At 48.4% G+C, this 17,869-nt stretch overlaps 1 protein-coding gene across 1 annotated transcript in view; it reads left to right on the plus strand.

The window, feature by feature from the left end:
- Positions 1 to 17,869, plus strand: part of RGS6 (regulator of G protein signaling 6) — a gene marked incomplete at both ends in the record, with an annotated part of 626,537 nt that overhangs the window by 600,951 nt on the left and 7,717 nt on the right. Inside the window, 9 exons of the mRNA XM_080707173.1 lie at positions 893 to 1,027; positions 2,734 to 2,787; positions 4,250 to 4,391; positions 7,203 to 7,359; positions 9,977 to 10,139; positions 11,757 to 11,822; positions 14,705 to 14,853; positions 15,935 to 15,944; positions 17,047 to 17,113. Of these exons, the coding sequence (XP_080563299.1) occupies positions 893 to 1,027; positions 2,734 to 2,787; positions 4,250 to 4,391; positions 7,203 to 7,359; positions 9,977 to 10,139; positions 11,757 to 11,822; positions 14,705 to 14,853; positions 15,935 to 15,944; positions 17,047 to 17,113 (943 nt within the window). The remainder of the gene's footprint in view (positions 1 to 892; positions 1,028 to 2,733; positions 2,788 to 4,249; positions 4,392 to 7,202; positions 7,360 to 9,976; positions 10,140 to 11,756; positions 11,823 to 14,704; positions 14,854 to 15,934; positions 15,945 to 17,046; positions 17,114 to 17,869) is intronic.

A 17,869-nucleotide genomic window follows, 5' to 3' on the forward strand; every position in this document is an offset into this window, starting at 1 on the left:
CTTCCATGGCATACCACCGAGGAGCACATGCATCCCGCCCTCTTCCCTCCTGGTCCCGAGTCCCCAAGCGTGCGGGTGTCCTCCATCCGCTGTCAGTCCACCTCCCAGCCATGACATAGAGCCTTCTCTATGTCCTAACAGCCTCGTGTGCCAGGGCCCTGGCCTCACGTGACTCCAGAGTCCAGGAGCACTGACAGCCTGCTCTCCTGCCCCTGGGTCACCCCCAGAAGAGTCCAGAATGTCCAGCTCATCAGAACCCCTGCAGGCCTGGCTCCTGCCTCCCTTCCCAAGCTGTAGCTATGTGATGGAGACTGTGACCGATGGCCTCCTGCCTACGCCCTGGCTAAAGGATATTAGGGAAGGAGCTCAGGTGGAGGGCAGCTGACATTCTCACCCATGGCTTGGATGCCCCCCTTTCTTTTTTTTTTTTTTCCAGAACTAGAAGAAAGAGATAGGTTATGGAGGCTTTTGGTACCTCTAACCCAAATCTCATAGAAGGTCAAAGTAAGTTTTCCTGGTTTGTTGGGGCTTAAGTCACCTAAACTGATCACCAGGCGGGGACATCTTAGACTCACTCTACTTTGACCAGTCCAGGCCTGTCTAAGCAGAAGGCAGAGGCTATTCAGTCTCCCCATAGGTATGAATGCAGAGGGAAGAGGCACCTCACACCAGGATGTGGGCCAACACACCTGAGCTTGCAGATCCTCCCCACAAGGTCACTGTGGGTCAGAGGAGGTCCCTGGAGGGTGAGGAGACATGAAGCTCATTACAATCAGCCTCCCAGGCCTCGCACTGAGGGATGTTCTTAAGGCAGGAAGCTGTGCTGGCAGACACCCTTTCAATGTCAAGGACAGTGACAAAACCTACTTTTCCTTCTGTTTCTGCCTGACAGTCTCCAGGTACAGATGAGATTTGTAACTTGGCACGAGAGTATCTTCTGATTTCAGAGGTGGGGTCCCTGCATGATATTAACGTGCCTGCAGGTCACAAAAGATACACGAGTATCACAGCCTCCAACCAAGACAGGGTATGAATGGCCCGAGTTTCTGCTGAGAGCAGCCCCTGGTGGAGTCTGAAAGCACTGTCTTCCCATCCTCTTCCCTAATCCTGCCTCTTTTCTGATGTTTTCAAAGGGAAAGATCATTGCTCTAGACAACCAGCTTCTTAAGGAGCAGGCAAGCTGGATTCTAGGGTCACTCCAGACAATCAAGTACCAGTGACCGTAGGACTTCAGGGTAGCTCAGGAGGGGTCTGTGCAAGGCAGAGGACCCACCTGAACAACTGAGGCCGGTGGTGACCCTCTGTGAGTAGCAGGTCAGTGGCCAGGGGACAAGGATAATAAGTGCACAATGCTGGGCCGAGGATTGTTCTGGCTGCAGCTAAATGTAGGCCATCTGGGCTATCCCTGGGGATCAAAGCTGAAACCTGCCATCCCCAGAGCGGAATCTTGGTATGGTCCCAAGGCCAGGCATGGGCCCTTCAGTTCCTTGTATGGGAAGAAAGCACAGCCCAGGTCTGTGATGGCAAGTCATTCCTGTTGTGTTTTTCTTCTGCAAACTCATATCTATCTTCCAGCCACTGGCCAAGCAGAAGTGGGTACCACTGCCAAGGAAGCCCTTCGACTTAATCCCCTCCAACACATGGCTGCCTTGGCCCGCCCGTTCTGCTTTTAGTACATCCTGTAGAGCCCCCAGACAGCTGGCTGCTTCTTCAGCTCCCCAACTTCAGTTGTGTGTGTGTGTGTGTGTGTGTGTGTGTGTGTGTGTGTGTCCGTGCAAGTGTGTGTATGCTCCAAATTTCCCAGCCTCAGGCTCAGGACCCTGGAACAGGGTACTAGGATAAACCTGCAGGTATTGGGGATGGAATTCTACTCTTCCCGGGTAGGAAACTTGGGGAGAGGGTCAGGCACACCCACACCTGCCATCTCCTCTAGTAGAGAGCAGCAAGGCTTGGAATGGTGTCTAAGGGCTTTGCCTTCTCTTGCCCCTGTCCTGGAACCTCAGGTCACAGTTCCCCAAGGACGTTCCTAAGCCTCCGGTAGCACACTGAGTACACCTTAAAAGTGTCACCTGTCTGGGTACTGACAGCATATTTTGTCCAGAATATTCCCACACCTATTGTCTCTGAGATCCCAGCCCCCTTGTCATTTGCAATGGTCAGGATTAGAACCTCCTTTCTCTAAGGACACAGTATAAGAATCTTTAGGAAATTACTGAAGTTAGTAAACTTTCCTCCAAGCAGGAAAATCTCAAGAGAGAAAACAGCTTTAACCCAGACTGGCGGATCAGTTGATGGCTTCACCTCTCCAGTGGCTGCTTCTAGGAATCCCATTAGCACCTCCTAATATATGCACACCCCACCAGCCCTCAGAGTGAGAGTCTCTTCTGGGTGACCACGTGGCGCTCCAGCCTCCTGGCCAAAAATTAGCAGCTGCAGCCCCACATAAAGCAGAGGTCTGCACACCCAAGCACCCAGAGATTCATGACCCTCTCTGAAAAGCAAAGCCCCCTCTCCACTGACCCAAGCGGCAGCACCATCGCTCCTTCGCTGCTGTTTTCCATCTCCCATAGACTTTGCCAACACCTCTGGCTGCTTCCCTTTCTCGTTTTTCATCCCATTTGGCTTTTGTTTTCCTTCTTTAGCTGCGGCTGCTGCTGTTTGGAAACCACGTGTAAGCTGAAGACTTTTTTTTTTCTGTATTTTCTCCCTACCTTTTTTTTTCCTCCCCCAAAGCCAGAAAGTGAGCAAGGTCGTAGAACTTCCTTAGAAAAGTTCACTCGCAGTGTGGTAAGTTCAGTCGGTTTTCTTCCCTCAGCATTTCTTTTGGTTTTGGTTTTTTGATTTTTTTCTTGTTTCTTTTTCTTTCTTTCTTTTTTCTTTCTTTTTCTTTTTTTTTTTTTTAGTCCTCCTCTGGTTTCTGTCTTCTTGGGGTGGGGGGAATCCCACTGCTTTCTACTCCACTCACCCTTTTTCTTTTGCGAGAGTATCTGCAGCTTCTCTCCCAGGGGCGGATTTGCAAGAGAGCAGATGGCTCCCTCTGTGGAAGGTGCACAGCCAACCACCCAACCTCTGGCCTGGTGTGTGATCTCTGTTTCGGGGCTTTGAGAAGCAGGACCCCACTGCTCTTGGGGCTGCGTGGTTTGTGCATCTTCTGCAGAAGCCCAGGGAGAAGGCCACCGAACATTTCATGAAACAGATTGGCTCAGAACCACCATTCATCTTAAAAAAAAAAATCCAAATTTTCCTCTGTGAACTCTGTCGGTCACGCTGGCCCAGGTCATGAGCTGCTGTTGTTCTGGAGGTGGCTTTGGCTGTGAGCAGAAAGTGGCCAGCTGTGCTGCATGGGTGCTGGCGATGCAGTCTAGCTGGCGTGTGTGTTAGTGGCCTCTGCATGAGTTCCTGTATCCCTGGCAGCCCCCATCAGCCTCATTTACATAATGCAACTGGGAGAGGAGGACAGGAGCCAAGTCCCCACTCTGTCCCTTGTCAAGAGCAAGGCTTTGTCAAGCTCCCTAGACCCTGATTCCGACAATGCAAACAGGCTACAGGTTCTGTCCCCATGGGAAAGTGACCTGCCCTCCATGCACACCCAGTCTAGAGGACGGGAAACTGACACGGTGACACAGCAGAGAGCCCAGAAGAGAACAGGCAATAAAAGAGCTTCCCTTTTTTTCTGTGGAGCCCAGTGGAAATTCTGTACCCTGGACCATAGAACTACACCGACCCTTCTCCCCTTTACATGTTGATCTTCCCAAGATTTGAGCACAGGGCTTGGTGCATAGTAAGTCCTCGACCCTGCTCATTCATTGACTCACCCAAAACAAGCCACTGGGTTCCTGGCGCCCAGTCTGCGTGGTTCCCATCAAACTAGAGGGAACCAAATGGCCGCCAGGAAGCAGGGATCCTGTACCTGGAGCTGGCCACATCTCCCTGCCCAAAGGGCAGAAACCCACTGAGCTGACTTGCCTTGTTTTCCCACCTCTGCGAAGAGGAAAGTCTTGGTAAACCACATTACTGTATGATTAGAATCTTTATTTCATCCTTTCAACATAATTCTAAGAATCCTGGGTTGAAAGCAACCCAGTCATTTGCCTGTCATAGCTGGATGCATTTTAACTGCATTTAAACATTATTTTGAATTCACAAGATGTAGACATCACATCTCCTGTAGATGGCGATTCAAATATGGATGCTCATCCCTTTCGTCTTCACTTTTCCCTCCCTATGGTCTTTGCTTATGAGAAATCAGAATGTGCAGAATGCAAGGCCTGCTGGCCCCTGCCTGTGCTCAGGGCTGGTTGGCCATGGCCATGTGGCTTCCCACACCATAGGCTATCCAGGACAGGACCTCTGGGACTTACTGTCTGTATCCCACAGTGGTTTGATGGAAAGTGAGGGTGCCTCTCTGGATTTTTTAAGACCTGGATTTTGTGGGTAGAGGATGTTTAGGTGAGCTGAGAGTGTACTTGTACAGACAACTTAGACTCTCAGGCACAAGCTGAGAAGGAAAAGCTGAGCTTTTTTTGTGCAGGGAAGCAGCTCCTGGCAGCCCCATAGAGGCTCTTTGGGTAAACTGTGTGGAAGGAGGCATAAGAGAGGAGACCAGGTACTTGGACAAGATGCACAAACAGCTTCAGCCTGCTTCTCATGAGAAGTGGGTATCCAGAAAGGCAAGCGTGGTCTTGATGAAGCTCTGCCAGGAGTATTTATTGATGTCCCTTTATCCCAGACACAGCCTTGGCCCAGTGTTTCTCCAAGGTCTGTTAACAGAGAATAGGCAAGCATCAGCTACCCTCCAGAAGTCTAAAGTACACACATGGAGACCATACAGATGGCGGGCTGGAGGAGAAAAATACCCCAAGTTCTGAGATTTGAGACATTTATAAGATAAAAGATCCAAATTTTTTAAAAAATGCATTCTTGTTTTGGAGAGATTATTTTATTTATTTATTTATTTATTTATTTATTTATTTATTTTTTATTATTATTTTTGTAGTACTGGGGATGGAACCTAGGGGCATCTACCTCCAAGCTACACCCCTAGCCCTTTTTATTTTTTATTTTGAAACATGGTCTCTATATTGCTGTGTGTCAAACCTATGCTCCTCCTGACTCAGTCTACTAAATACTGGGCTTACTGGCATAAGCCACTCTGCCTAGCTTAAATATATATACATTTCAGGCTGTAATGGGTGGTATGTTTAGGCTTTTGGGTACCAGTGGTAGAGATGGATTTCCATCAGTCCATCCATGTTCCTTGTGCTCTTGGGGATAACACCAAACCTCATGGACATGGCTGAGTTTGAAGACATGGCCCAAGGCCAACAGTGTCAACTTTCAGATCAATGAAGGTTGGTACTCCAAAATTTGGTTTCAACAGCCTAGTGTTCTAATCAAACAATTGACCAGCCAAAATGGCTTGCAATTTTATATACATTCTCCAAATATTACACACATACACACACACACACACACACACACACACACACACACACACACATACACACACTTCAATTTTCTAAAAGAAATTTGCACAAATGTTTCATCTGTTACTATATTAGTTAGATTTCTCATTGTTGTGACCAAAATGCATGACAAGAACAACTTAGAGTAAGAAAGGTTTATTTGACTCATGATTACAGAGGTTCAGTCCATGGCTGGCTGACTCCAACGCAAAATCATCATAGGAGCAGGATGTGGCAAGCAGGAAACAGAGAGGTAGAGACCAGGATGGATGTAGTGCCCAAGACCACATGTCTAGTAGGCTACCTCCTCCAGTCACTCCCCACCTGCCTACGGTTACACCCAGTGAGTCCACTCACATTATTAACCCTTCAGTGGATCTATCCACCATGAGGTCAGAGCCCTGAGCCAATTATTTTACCTCTGAACACTCCTGCATTGCCAACACATGGGGGGAACATTCTGTGTCCAAACCAGCTACCTACTGCAAACTGTCAAATTAAATAAAAAGGCAAGTTTAAAAGTATTTTCACATTGCTGGGAAAGATATTTTTAAAAATCCCCACTGCATTATAGGGCCAATAATGGAAAAAATGAAAAAATAAAACCAGGCAGCTCATGGACCAAGGACATGAGACCTATTGTCATTTAGGACAAATAAATAGAAAAGAAAAAAAATGGTGATCCACGTAGTTGGGTAGCTTCGTTAGCTAGAGTCTTGTTTCACCCCAGTACATGCCAGTATTCCTTCTTTTCTTGCAAAAGAAAGAAAATATAGAAAGAATAATTTATTTTTTCCAAGTCTCAAGGTGCATCATGACATGAAGGGATATCTATTGAAGGCCAAGGCCACAGATGCCCCTATTACATGAGACACTAAGGAGCAAGCAATTTAAGCACTTCATGGAAGTATCTAGGGCCATGCTACTTTGGTTGCATCAGGGGTCTAGCCCTCCCCAGTAGAGGCAGTCCTACGGGAAGTCTCCTTCCAGTGGAAGTTTCATTCTAAGTCACCCAGGACTTTGGGAATGCCGTGTCAAGTATAATGTCATTTGGTAAAGTGGAACCACAGAGTCTTCTTAAAACTTTGTTTATCTGATGGTGAAGGCCTGGCTGAAAGTCCATGACAAGGTACAACCAGCTTGTAATGAACTTATATTCAAAACAGAAAACAGGACTCGCTCTGGCGAGCCTAGCCCCATGGGTACTCAGCTGGCCAAGCAAAACACAGCCTAGATTTCAGCCCCTACTTGATTTTCATCTGTTCTTGCACAGGAATAGCCCACGCCACTCTACATGATGGTCCTTGTCCAACGAGCCCGGGTTTCAGAAAGAGCTGTAACACACAGCAGCTCCTCAAGGGGGTCCACAGACATGGTTGCAGGCAATAAACCTGCTACAGAAAAAACAGGGGATACAAGAACTGGCCACCAACGGCAGAAGATGCTGAGACCAAAAAAAAAAAAGACAAATCAAGGACTGCACAGAGTTCAGTTTCTTAGGAGCTTACGGACAGTGCCCTTGGGTGGCAGCAAGGTAGGAGGATCCCCATACCTCAAGGTAGGAGGAAGGGATTTATAGGCTAAGCTAGACACCGGTAGGTCATGGCCAACTGGAATGTACCTAGGCTCTCTCAAAAACTATGACCATGTTAAATATCAGTGCAAAAATAGCTCAAGCATCAGTGGCCAACACAAAAAGCTTGGCTGACTATCTCAACAATTTTGTTTATCCTGTAGGGTTTGAAATGCACACCAGGGTCAGTCAACTCCCATGCATGATGGCGGTTAAAACCAAGATGGCCATAGTCAGGTCAAGCTGGATCCCTTCACAAACCAAAGTCTGTCTTGTCCTAATCCTGCTTTCTGGGAAGCTTCCTTTCATAGTGGCTACAAAGTATGAAAATCTCAGCAGGAAACACAGGACTAGTCAGTGCGAGGAGCTTTCAAATCCTTCCACCTGGCTGGACACCTCTATCTAAGGTCCATTCCCTGACCCTCAGTGCTGACCAGCCTGCCAGTCTCTGTAATCTTCCTGGTTTTGTGGTCGACAGATGACATGGGGTGGCCAGAACTGGAAAGCTCACCACCCCTGGTCTCTCTTAGATATGCTTGTTCCTGTAGATTCCACCGGGTTTGGCCATACACTACCATCTGGGGCCTCCCCGGGGCCTCACTCTGACAGACAGTGAGGCCACAGTAGCGGCAATGTGACTTGCCTTTATTGAATGGTGGCTGAAGCCATCTGGTGTGAACTCCCAGCTGGGAAGTCCGAGCCAGATAGCTCTCTGCCCCTTGTGCACAGCTCCACAAAAGAAGCCTCAGAGTGTGATGGCACTTAAGTTAGGAGAAATGGCGGCCCTGCATGACGCTGGCAGTGGCCTCCTTGCCTACTGTAAGACACTCCATTGAAACCACAGCTGCCCACATGAGAGTCTGTCAGCTCTAGCCCAGGCTTCGAAGATGGAAAACAGGGCTGTTGAGCACACACGGGAGGGCACGGAGAAGACAGGCAAGGAGCACCGCGTGCTGGCCACCTCCTAGGAGAACATGGAGGTTTACCTGTGCCAACATGCTCCTTGGGAGGACAGCAGCGGGGCCGGAAGCTGAGGGGGACCCGCTCATGACCAGTGGCATCTCTGCCACAGGCTTTTCTGTCCTGCCTGCCAGGGAAGCGGCAGGAAAGTCCGATGCAGACAGGAAGCTCTCGGAGCCAGCTCTCTCTCCCCTCTCCTCTTCCTCCCAGCCCAAAGCCAGGGAAAGGCTACTAGACAAAAAGCTACTCCAGGCGGCTCTGCAGGAAGAAAACCCCAGTCCAGACCTGGCCACCGGAAGTGGAAGGCCAGGGCTTTCACAGGGAATGGAGAGGACAGGCAATGGAAAAACCAGCCCAGCAGTACAGCTCCTTCCCCGGGGTTGTTTCCCCTCCTCCTCTTCAGCATTTCATGGGGAACAGCCAGGAAACCCTGGTGGAATGCGTCTTGAAATAACGAGACTCAGCAGAGTCCCCAGCAACTTGGACCTCAGTTGAAAAAAATCTTTTCAGGCCTCCAGTGAGGGCCAGTCAGCTAAAAAAAAAAAAAAAAAAAAAAAAAATTGTACATAGGGTTGGTTTTGATGCAAGACAGTTTTGGGGCCTTTCAGAACCAGTGGTCACAGTCATGACCACCAGCTGTAGTGGACCTCTGGCCCTGGCTTGAGTGGAGGTGGGCTTCCACAGTTACTTGGGAGGGAAAGCATGAAAATCTGCCTCTCTTGAGCAGCCAGCATGCCCCCTGGGACTCTGGACTACCTCAGTGGCCGCCACGCAGAATAGCCAGCTCTGTGGCCTCAGGAAGATCACTAGACCTCTCTAAGACCTGGTTTTTCTGCTCTACATAAAGACTTGGGCTAGAGAACCTCTGCAGTGCCTTCCCCCGGGAGGGTTCTGTGGGTCTGTGCTGCTCTGCACCCTGGGATTTCTGAATTCTCTGAGTCATCCCTTAGAACTGAGGAGGAGCTGCCTTCCTGCCCAGGTAGCTACCTGATTCAGAGGTGCCTGCCAGCCTCTGAGACTGGGAAATAAACCATGGATGGAACTGAGGTGGAGCTTTTTATAAACCCTAGACAAGCCCCAGCAGGAGTCTGGAGTGCCACAGGCTCCCCCTCCCCTAGGAGATCACACACGTACACACACACACACACACACACACACACACACACACACACATACACACACACACACACACACACACACACACACACTCAGCTGTCCAGGGCTCCCTCAGGCCCTGTGAGTAGCTGGGGGCAAGGAAGGGTCACGGAGAACAGGATAAGTGACACCACCCTAGCAATCTGCCAGCTGCCTCTCTTGGTCTGGACGCCCAGTGGTGTGTGTAGGGAGGGGACTGTCAAGGTCATCTGGGCAGAAGGTTGGTCCTCAGTGTCACTGGTGCAGAATTGCACCCAATACTGTGGGATCTCAAAGGTCCTGTGGGCTGGGAAGGAATGAAATGTGAGCATGTGGGAGCTAATATCACTGCTTCTTACCTGCTACCACACTCTGTTCCCCAGGGAAGCCTAGGCCAACTTGGCACTGTCCTCTTTTAGAGTTGAGGAAAAGGTCAACTTTTCCTCAAAGTTGATAGGGAGATAGTGTTTTCCTGGCTATCAGTGGTAGGCTATCTCCTCCAGTCTCCAACCTTCTCTCTGTATCCTGGCTCCCTGTGAAGTTTGAAAACGTATCTCTACTCTTATTATTTTGTAGCTGGAAAATGAAAACACTAAGGTTTTTTTTTCATATAAACAACCTATAAAATGTGAACAACAGAATTGGCATGGCTGATGGAACGCAGAGAAGACCTTGTGATACAGCAGTTCTCCAAGCCAGGGCATGGGAGGAGGGAGCTTTTTGTTTATCAGAAAGGTCAGTGTATGGTTGTCTTTTGGGGGAACCCCACCCTAAAAATTGCTGCTTCTCTTGGAAGGAGGACCCCTAGCTGCTGCAGCCCATGATTCATCCTGACAACCAAAAGCAACCCCAAAATGCCCTCCCCTCGAGTTCCAAGCAAAGGAAACGCAGCAGTGATCCAGCCTACAGATGAGGAAGGCTCCGGGGGGCAGCTGCTCCTGCCTCCCCTGATGGCCCTCCCTTGCCCCCTCCCGGGCCCTCTCCTGTCGTCCCCAGACCCCAATGTGGTGAGCAGTCAAGTGAAAATCAAACTCCTCCGAGGCAGAAAGGCACAGCTGTGTGTCTGCAGCCGCTGATTCAGATCCAAATCGCCTGCCCTGCCAGTCTCCCAGCGAGGCAGGCTGGGGGCAAGCTGTGTGTGTGCCAGGCAGGGATCTATTCTGGGAGGTGACCCGCAGCCCTTTGCCATCCTGTTGCCTCCTCCCTGCCCCCACTCAGGAAAGACATCCTCCTAGCAGGAGCTGTCACTTTAGAAGTGGCTGATGGGATTTGGAGATTGCGGCCCATTCCTTGCTACGCCTGTAATGAGACTCTTGCTCCTGTCCCCACGCAGCCACATAGGACAGCGTGGGTGGGTGTCCATCTGGCCAGTGAGGAGACCGAGGACAAAGGCGGTGGTGAATGCAGGGCCCAGGCAAGATAAACAGCAGGAAAGGCAGACCACTCAGGAGAGGGAGCACCCACCTCTAGAGAGGACAGGACGTGCCTCAGTCCTGCCAGGGCAGCAGGAGCAAAACAAAAGAGGAAGAGACACTCTCAGATATTAGGCAGGCTTTGCAATAGAGGGCGGCCCTGCTAACGTCAAGGTCAAGAAGAGGAGGCCCAACTCAGCCCCTTGTCCGTACTGGAGAGATTACAATAGAGTCAGAAAGCTCAAGGGCAAAGGACCCAGGGGGTTAAGAAGTAAGACCTCTATGATGTTCCCTGGAAATGAGCCCCTGGTGAAGATGACCAGGGGTGCTTCCCTTTGTTAAAGCAGCTAATGAGGCTTCCTGGTTCCAGTCAAGATAGGAAAGCACGCCATTCTGGAAGGAGGATGGATAAGTGTACGTAGAAGCCATCTGGAAGGTGTTGCTCTGAAGCAGAAGGCTATATGGGGCACTGCGGCGGAGCTGAGGACAGCTCTGAGCAGCAGGGTACTCGGTTTTGTGATGTTCGCCAGAAGGCCGAGAGAAAGGACCTCCGTGAGGCTCAGTGGCTCCCTACTGGGTAGGAAGGTGATGGGTTGGGAATGCGCAGTAGGGGCAGGACCCAAATAGCAGCGGTTCTTCTACATTCCCTAATCACCATCAGATCTTTTTGGCCTGAGCAATGGCATCACAGTCTCAAATAAGAATGGGCCTCATTAGTGTAATATTTTGACAGGAACCCTCCACTGCCCCTTTGCCCGGCTTACTATAGGAGGGCGTTTTAGTCAGTTTTTGTATCACTGTGACCAAAACAACTGACAAGAACAACTTAGAGGAGTAAAGGTTTATTTTGGCTCATGGTTTCAGAGCCTCAGTCAATGGCTGGCTGGCTCCAAAGTAGAGACATCGTAGTGGTGGGGAGGGTGTGGCAGAGGCAAGCTGCTGACCACAGGGAGAAAGAGAGAGGGAAGAAAGCCAAGGACAGAGATTGCCCTCAGGGTCACATCCCAGTGACTCACCTCTGTAGCCAGGCCCCACCTCTGAACCTTTGAAGACCAGACTTTTGATACATGATCATTCTGGGGAACATTTTCTATCCAAATCATAATAGAGGGGAACCCTAATTACCATGTTCCCTGCCCCAGAAAATATCTGTGGTCTGTAATTGTGCAATAAGGTTTAAAACATTCTCTACTCCCATCCTATTTCCCCCAGGCCACCTCTACTGCCCACCATATTGTAAAACAAGAATATTCACAATGCCCGATGGTTGGAGAGAGGGTGAGTTAATCAATCTATTTCAGAAAGATGATCCTGATAATGGGCCATAGGAGCCCACAGTGATGGCCCTGAATGATCTAGCATCCTTTTGTGATGACTTGAATAAAGATGCAAACATCCCAAACCCATTTATACCTGGAAGGTATTGCTCTTTTGGTAGCTAATGAAACTGTGTTTGAAAAGCATTATTTCTGCTAGGATGTTGGGCCAAAATCAACTTGCTAAAATTTAACCAGATGAAATTTATGCTTTAAAATAATTCAACTTTACAACTACAGGATGGCAGTATTGGCCTTTCCTGCAATGCAAGTAAAAATATTGGACAGAAAAGTTGTAGTTCACTACAGGCTTAATATAGGCCAACACAGGCTGCAACCACTTTTTGGAAACAACTTTAGGCTGTGACCACAGAAGCAGATGGTCAAAGGAGAGAAAAGTGCTCCCTGGCTTTGTGCCACTCTAGGCTATGTTGAGTTCTGGTTCTAATCTCCCATGTCTTACCAAGGATTTTATTTTATTTTATTTTATTTTATTTTATTTTATTTTATTTTATTTATTTATTTTTGTACTGGGGATGGAACCCCAGGGGCATTCTACCTCTAAGCTATCCCCCAGCTCTAATTTTTTTTTTTTTTTTTTTTTTTTGGTGGTACTGGGGGTGGAACCCAGGGACTTTCTACCTCTGGGATATATTCCCAGACCTATTTTATATTTTCTTTGGAAACAGGGTCTCACTAAGTTGCTGAGAGCCTCACTAAGTAGCTGAGTCCTCCTTCGAACCTGTGTGATCCTCCTGTCTCAGCCTCCCAAGAGCGGGGATTACAAGTGTGCGCCACCACGCCCAGCTCCAGCCCTATTTTTTAATTATTTGTTTTGAAACAGGGTCTCACTGAGTTGTAAAGGGCCTCACTAAGTAGCTGAGGCTGGCCACCAACCCAGATCCTCCTGTCTCAGCCTCCCAAATGCTAGGATTACAAGCTTGCACCATCACACCCAGCTTACCCAGGATTTTAATAGGTACAGAAAATTTAGAAGAGAATAAGTGATGTGAGAAAGGGCCTATAGAAGCCATGTCAGAAGAAACTGGAGTAGATAAAGATGTCTGGCCTCCACCGTGGACTTGATGGCCATCATTTGTATTGTTCTTCCAGAGATTGCTCCTGAGGGCAAAACTAAAACAAACATGCAGAGGGGGGGGGGAGAGTCACTCTACTAAAGAGTATTCCAGTAGCAGCAACTACCCAGCAACCCCAAGGAGCAGCGAGGTCCCTGCCTTAACATTCAGAAGCTGAAGGGTCAAAGATATTATAGGGTAGGTTTCTGCATTGGATTTCATAATCTCTTTCTTCTGGAATTCTATGCTGCATTAAATGTTTGCATCCTTCTCATTTCATTCAGTGGCTTCTACGTTATGAAAAGGGAGAATGAATTATATGGAAAGAGTTTGCTACATTTGGAGGAGGGGCATCCAAAAGATTCAGATTAGACTCTGCCTTCAGGAATCAAAACCAGGTGATGTCACATTGGAAGAAAGGGAGACTGTCAAGAAGTGGAATTACTGCCCTTCATGTGTCATCCTTCTGGTCTCTCTCTCTCTCTCTCTCTCTCTCTCTCTCTCTTTCTCTCTCTCTCTCACACACACACACACACACACACACACACACACACACACACACACACCATCTGATGCTGCAGCTGAGCCCTAGGCAACATGGCTCTCTCCCCTGAATGCCTAAAAGGAGGATGCTGAGTAGAGGACACAGGCATCCCTTGGCACAGGGAGACTGAGCCAGCCACACTGGCCCTGTACATGGGGCACCCTGGCCCTGGACTGCCATGGTCCCCATTCAGAAGCACATTTTATTGAAAGCAGAAAAGATAATAAAGCCTTTCACTTTTACCCGGTGCCCGGTAAAAGTAAAATTTTTTGCAGATTCCAAGTGGACACGCTGACACCCACACGATTGTCTCAGCATGCCCAGGAACAGAATGTACCCCCAAAGGCCTCCGACCAAAAAGGACCTCCCTCCACGCCCTCCCCTCCTCCCAGGCCCTGTCCTAGGGACTTGTCTTCAACCCAACTCCAGGGAAGGGAAGGAAGGGCTTTCATGTCACATTCTTTTCAGCTGTCCTAAGAACCAACCCGATCACACACGACACTCCCTCCTCTCTCAGGCTTCACCAGGACTGCTTTCAACTTATCGTGGGATTGTGTAATTATGGTGATTACAGCTTATGGCTTTTTCCTCTCTTCATCTTTTGCTTTCAAATTTGTTGAGGCCTCTCATTAAACATGGCGATCTTGGTAAAGTCAGCAAAGTTTTAATAAGACATTTTTAAAGCTAAAGAAAGCCCAGTCAAAGTTGATGGTTACTGTGTTCTCTCAGACATTCCTTTAAAAACCTGTCAGGTGTAGTTAATGCCTGGGTCTAAGAGGAGGAGGAGAGGGAAATGTAGGGACCAAGGGGGCACCTGTGCTTCTCTGTGGGGTTGGAGAACCATTCTACATGGTGTCCCTGGCCTTTCTGTCTTGCATCAGGAGTACTGAAAATTCATGCCTACTGGAAAGAGACAGACTGTCAAGCAAGGGCAGGAAGCCTGGCTTTAATATCATGGCAAATTAATTTGGAATAGAGATGGAGCATCCAGAACAAAACTCAACCCAAACATGGAATCTAGAGCGAATATAGTTAAGTCCATTTTGTCCCAGATGATACTGGAAGGTTTCAGGGCCTTGCAAAGGAATCAACCACTAGCATGTGTGACTGATCCTGATCCAGTGGTCTATACTTCATGGACGTTTCCTTAGTAATGATATGGCTTTAAACCTCATTATTTGCTAGTCCTCAACCATAGCTCTCGTAAATAATTCCTAGGTCTAGATGACATCAGGAGAAGGGCCACCAAGAAGGGATGTGGGTTGGGTGGTGGCCATTAGAGCTCTGGACCTGCCCGTCAGTCACTTCACCCAGGTCTGGCATCAGAACGCCCTTATGCCCATGTTCCCAGGGACTAAAGCGATGGCTGCACAGTGAGGCGCATCTTGCTCAGGCAGAAGACTGTTTTTAGGGATCCCCGATTGGCCTCTTGTGGCTGGCTGCCCTGAGTATCCAGACTGCTCCTCACCATGTGGGATCCAGCTACCTGCTACTCCTGTCGTCAAAGAGAAAGGAGTTGGACTGCAACTGAGCTACACCAACAACCCAAAGGCAAAAGACAAAAGTCTGTCTGCAACACTTTCCCCAACTGCATTCTCCTCCACTGCTAAAGATGTCCTGCTTGCTCTGCCCCCTGAGAACAATGTCCCTTTAGTGCCCACAAAAATACAGAGACAGCAGCAAAGTTAAGAGACAGACAGCCCCGGTAGAATCTCTATCTGAGCACCTGCTATTGCTACGAGACCCTGGATGAGTTGCTAGCATTTTAGAGGGGTAGAACAGTATCTACTGCACAGAGTAGCTATTGACACCAAATCAAGGCATGGCAGCAATATCTGCCATTTCTTTTTTTTTTTCTTTCTTTCTTTCTTTCTTTCTTTCTTTCTTTCTTTCTTTCTTTCTTTCTTGTAGTACTGGGAATTGAACCCAGGGACAGCCTACCACTGGGCTATACACCAGCCCTATTTTTTTCTTCAGAAGCAAGGTCTTGATGAGTTGCTGAGAGCCTCACTAAGCTGCCGAGGCTAATTTTGGACCTGCCATCGTTCTATCTCAGCCTCCCAAGTACTGGGATTACAAGCATACACCACCACACCCAGCTAATATCTGCCGCTTCTTGGAAGCTCACAGTCTTATACTGTGTCATGCTGGGCTTGGTCCCAGAAAAACTTTGGTTTTACTCCAACTCTACCACTTAGTTATATGACACAAGCAGTGAGTACCTCCAAGCCTCAATTTCCTCATCCATTATAGAGACATAAATGATGACATGGGGAACCCACATCAAGTGCTTAGCACACTCTGTAGGGCACATGTTCAACAAGTATAGCTCTTAGTATTATTTCCATCATTATGATGTTATTCCCAATCCATGCTTAGCTCTCCACTTATTACCATATTTAATACCCAACAATATTCTGCAAGGTAGGTATCACTGTACTCATTTTTTTTCAGCCAAGGGTGGGTAAGTGGGTATCTCAAATGATAGTGTGTACAAAGCACACTTATTACAATGATTGGCATGATACCTACTCAGTATATGGCATCTATTTTCACTGTCCTAGTTCTGAGTCAACTCACAGAGCTAGTTTCTTGGCTTTCCTAAGAAATAGAGGAACTGGGAAGCCCAGCAGGCCAGCTTCTGATTTCTCATAGCCCCTCAGCACTTCCCAGGAAATCCTGGAAACTGTAGGTCTTATCAGCTCTGAGGGTGAGAAGAGCCACAGGTGAAATGGTACCTATGTTGCCAGCAGCTGGCATTTGGCCTCCCTCCAAGTTTCAGGACCCTCAGATGCTTCCTGTATCTGGACCCAGACCAGGAATGGACCCATGATAGGAGTGTGAAATCCAGTCTTCCAAATGTACCCCTGTGTGTGACAGCCTCATTCCCAGGAACATTCACCTCTCAGCTGCCTGTCTGCCTGGAGCCACCCAGAGCAACACAGCCTCAGCCAGTCCAGTCGCTCCATCTGCCAGATAAACAGAGGCTGCTATTTTTTAACCACTTATTACACAGTGAGGTTGTTGGAGGAATCAGAAGCAAGTAGCAGGGAATGCTATGAAATCTTTCGGTAAACCAGACCCCTGGGGTGTGTGCTCCTACTGCTTGTAGCACTGGTAGAAGCAGAGAGGCCATTTCCACTGACACAAAGGGATTTTTCCTGAGGATAAAAAGTTTTCGTGTGTGTATTTTAAGGTAAATGCTTTACATTGGCAGTATTTGTCAAAGACTGTAGGGGCTGATATAAAACTGTATGGCCAATCACATGACTGCTTATGCATCTTGCACGAGATGCTAATCTGGGAGCTTATGGTGTGGACATGCACACGAGTGTGTACACAGGTGTATACACAGGTGCATGTGCCACCTGCCTGATACACGCCTCGGTCCTGTGTGCGCCATGTTGTGCCCATACGCTGCAGACCTTGCATGTGCCTCCGCGCATGGATTGCATGCCTGCTGCAGCTGTGTGCCTGGGCAGGGGCTCCTCTAAAGCCACAGGTCTTCGTGGTTTCAGCTGGATAAGTTATTCTTCACTTCCCTTCCCCCAAACACAATTGCCTAGTGCTGCTGGCGCAGAGTCAGAATGGCCGCTGCATTTCACCCCCGAGGTGCCTTCCTTCCAGCAGTGGGTGAGTGATCCCGGCGTCCACACACACTCTCAAACCTTGGGGATCCTTCTGTGTAGAAGGTGCTGCCAAGTTCAGCAGAGATGATCTGTCTGTCTGTGGCAGTGAGTGGCTCTACCCATCACCCCTGTTCTCAAACAGTCCCAAAAACAGTCAGCAGCAGGCACCCATTTCTTGGTGTCCCCATTTTTTGTACCTATAGTTTTTCCTTTGGAAGAAACAAGGAGCTGAGGGGTCCAGAAATGATGCTGATATGAGTCCCTTGTCAGAGAGGCCATGTACAGATAACATCCTTAGGTTCTGATCTTGTAGCTCTCTTCTTCAGGCTCCCATGTTCTAGAAGACAGAAATACCCACTTGCTTTGAAAATGCCTCTAAATCCAATACCAACATTCTCAGGTTTCATTTTCTAGCTAAGTATTCCATAACCTTTCCTCTGTGGGCCCGCGGCCAAGTCCTGCAGAAAACTTAGAATTCTCACATTTCTGCATACTAGATCACCAAGGGAGAAAGAAAAGGGGAAATTACCCATCCCCGGTCCCATGGGGACCATGAGCATCTCAGCAGCATGTGGGGAAGGTCCGCAGGGAATAGGGAAATAAGGAGTTTCTCTATTGCTGAGAATTCCAGTGACCCAGACTCAAGTTTTAATCCAGGAGTTTTGAAAGTGCTGCTCCAACTTTTTTTTTTAATCTGTGCTGCCTTTTTGGGGTTAATAACACAGGTCTCACACATGCCTTTTGATTGTGTTCCTGGTGG

The sequence above is a fragment of the Muscardinus avellanarius genome (assembly GCF_963383645.1).
Source record: "Muscardinus avellanarius genome assembly, chromosome: 12".
NCBI lineage: Eukaryota > Metazoa > Chordata > Mammalia > Rodentia > Gliridae > Muscardinus > Muscardinus avellanarius.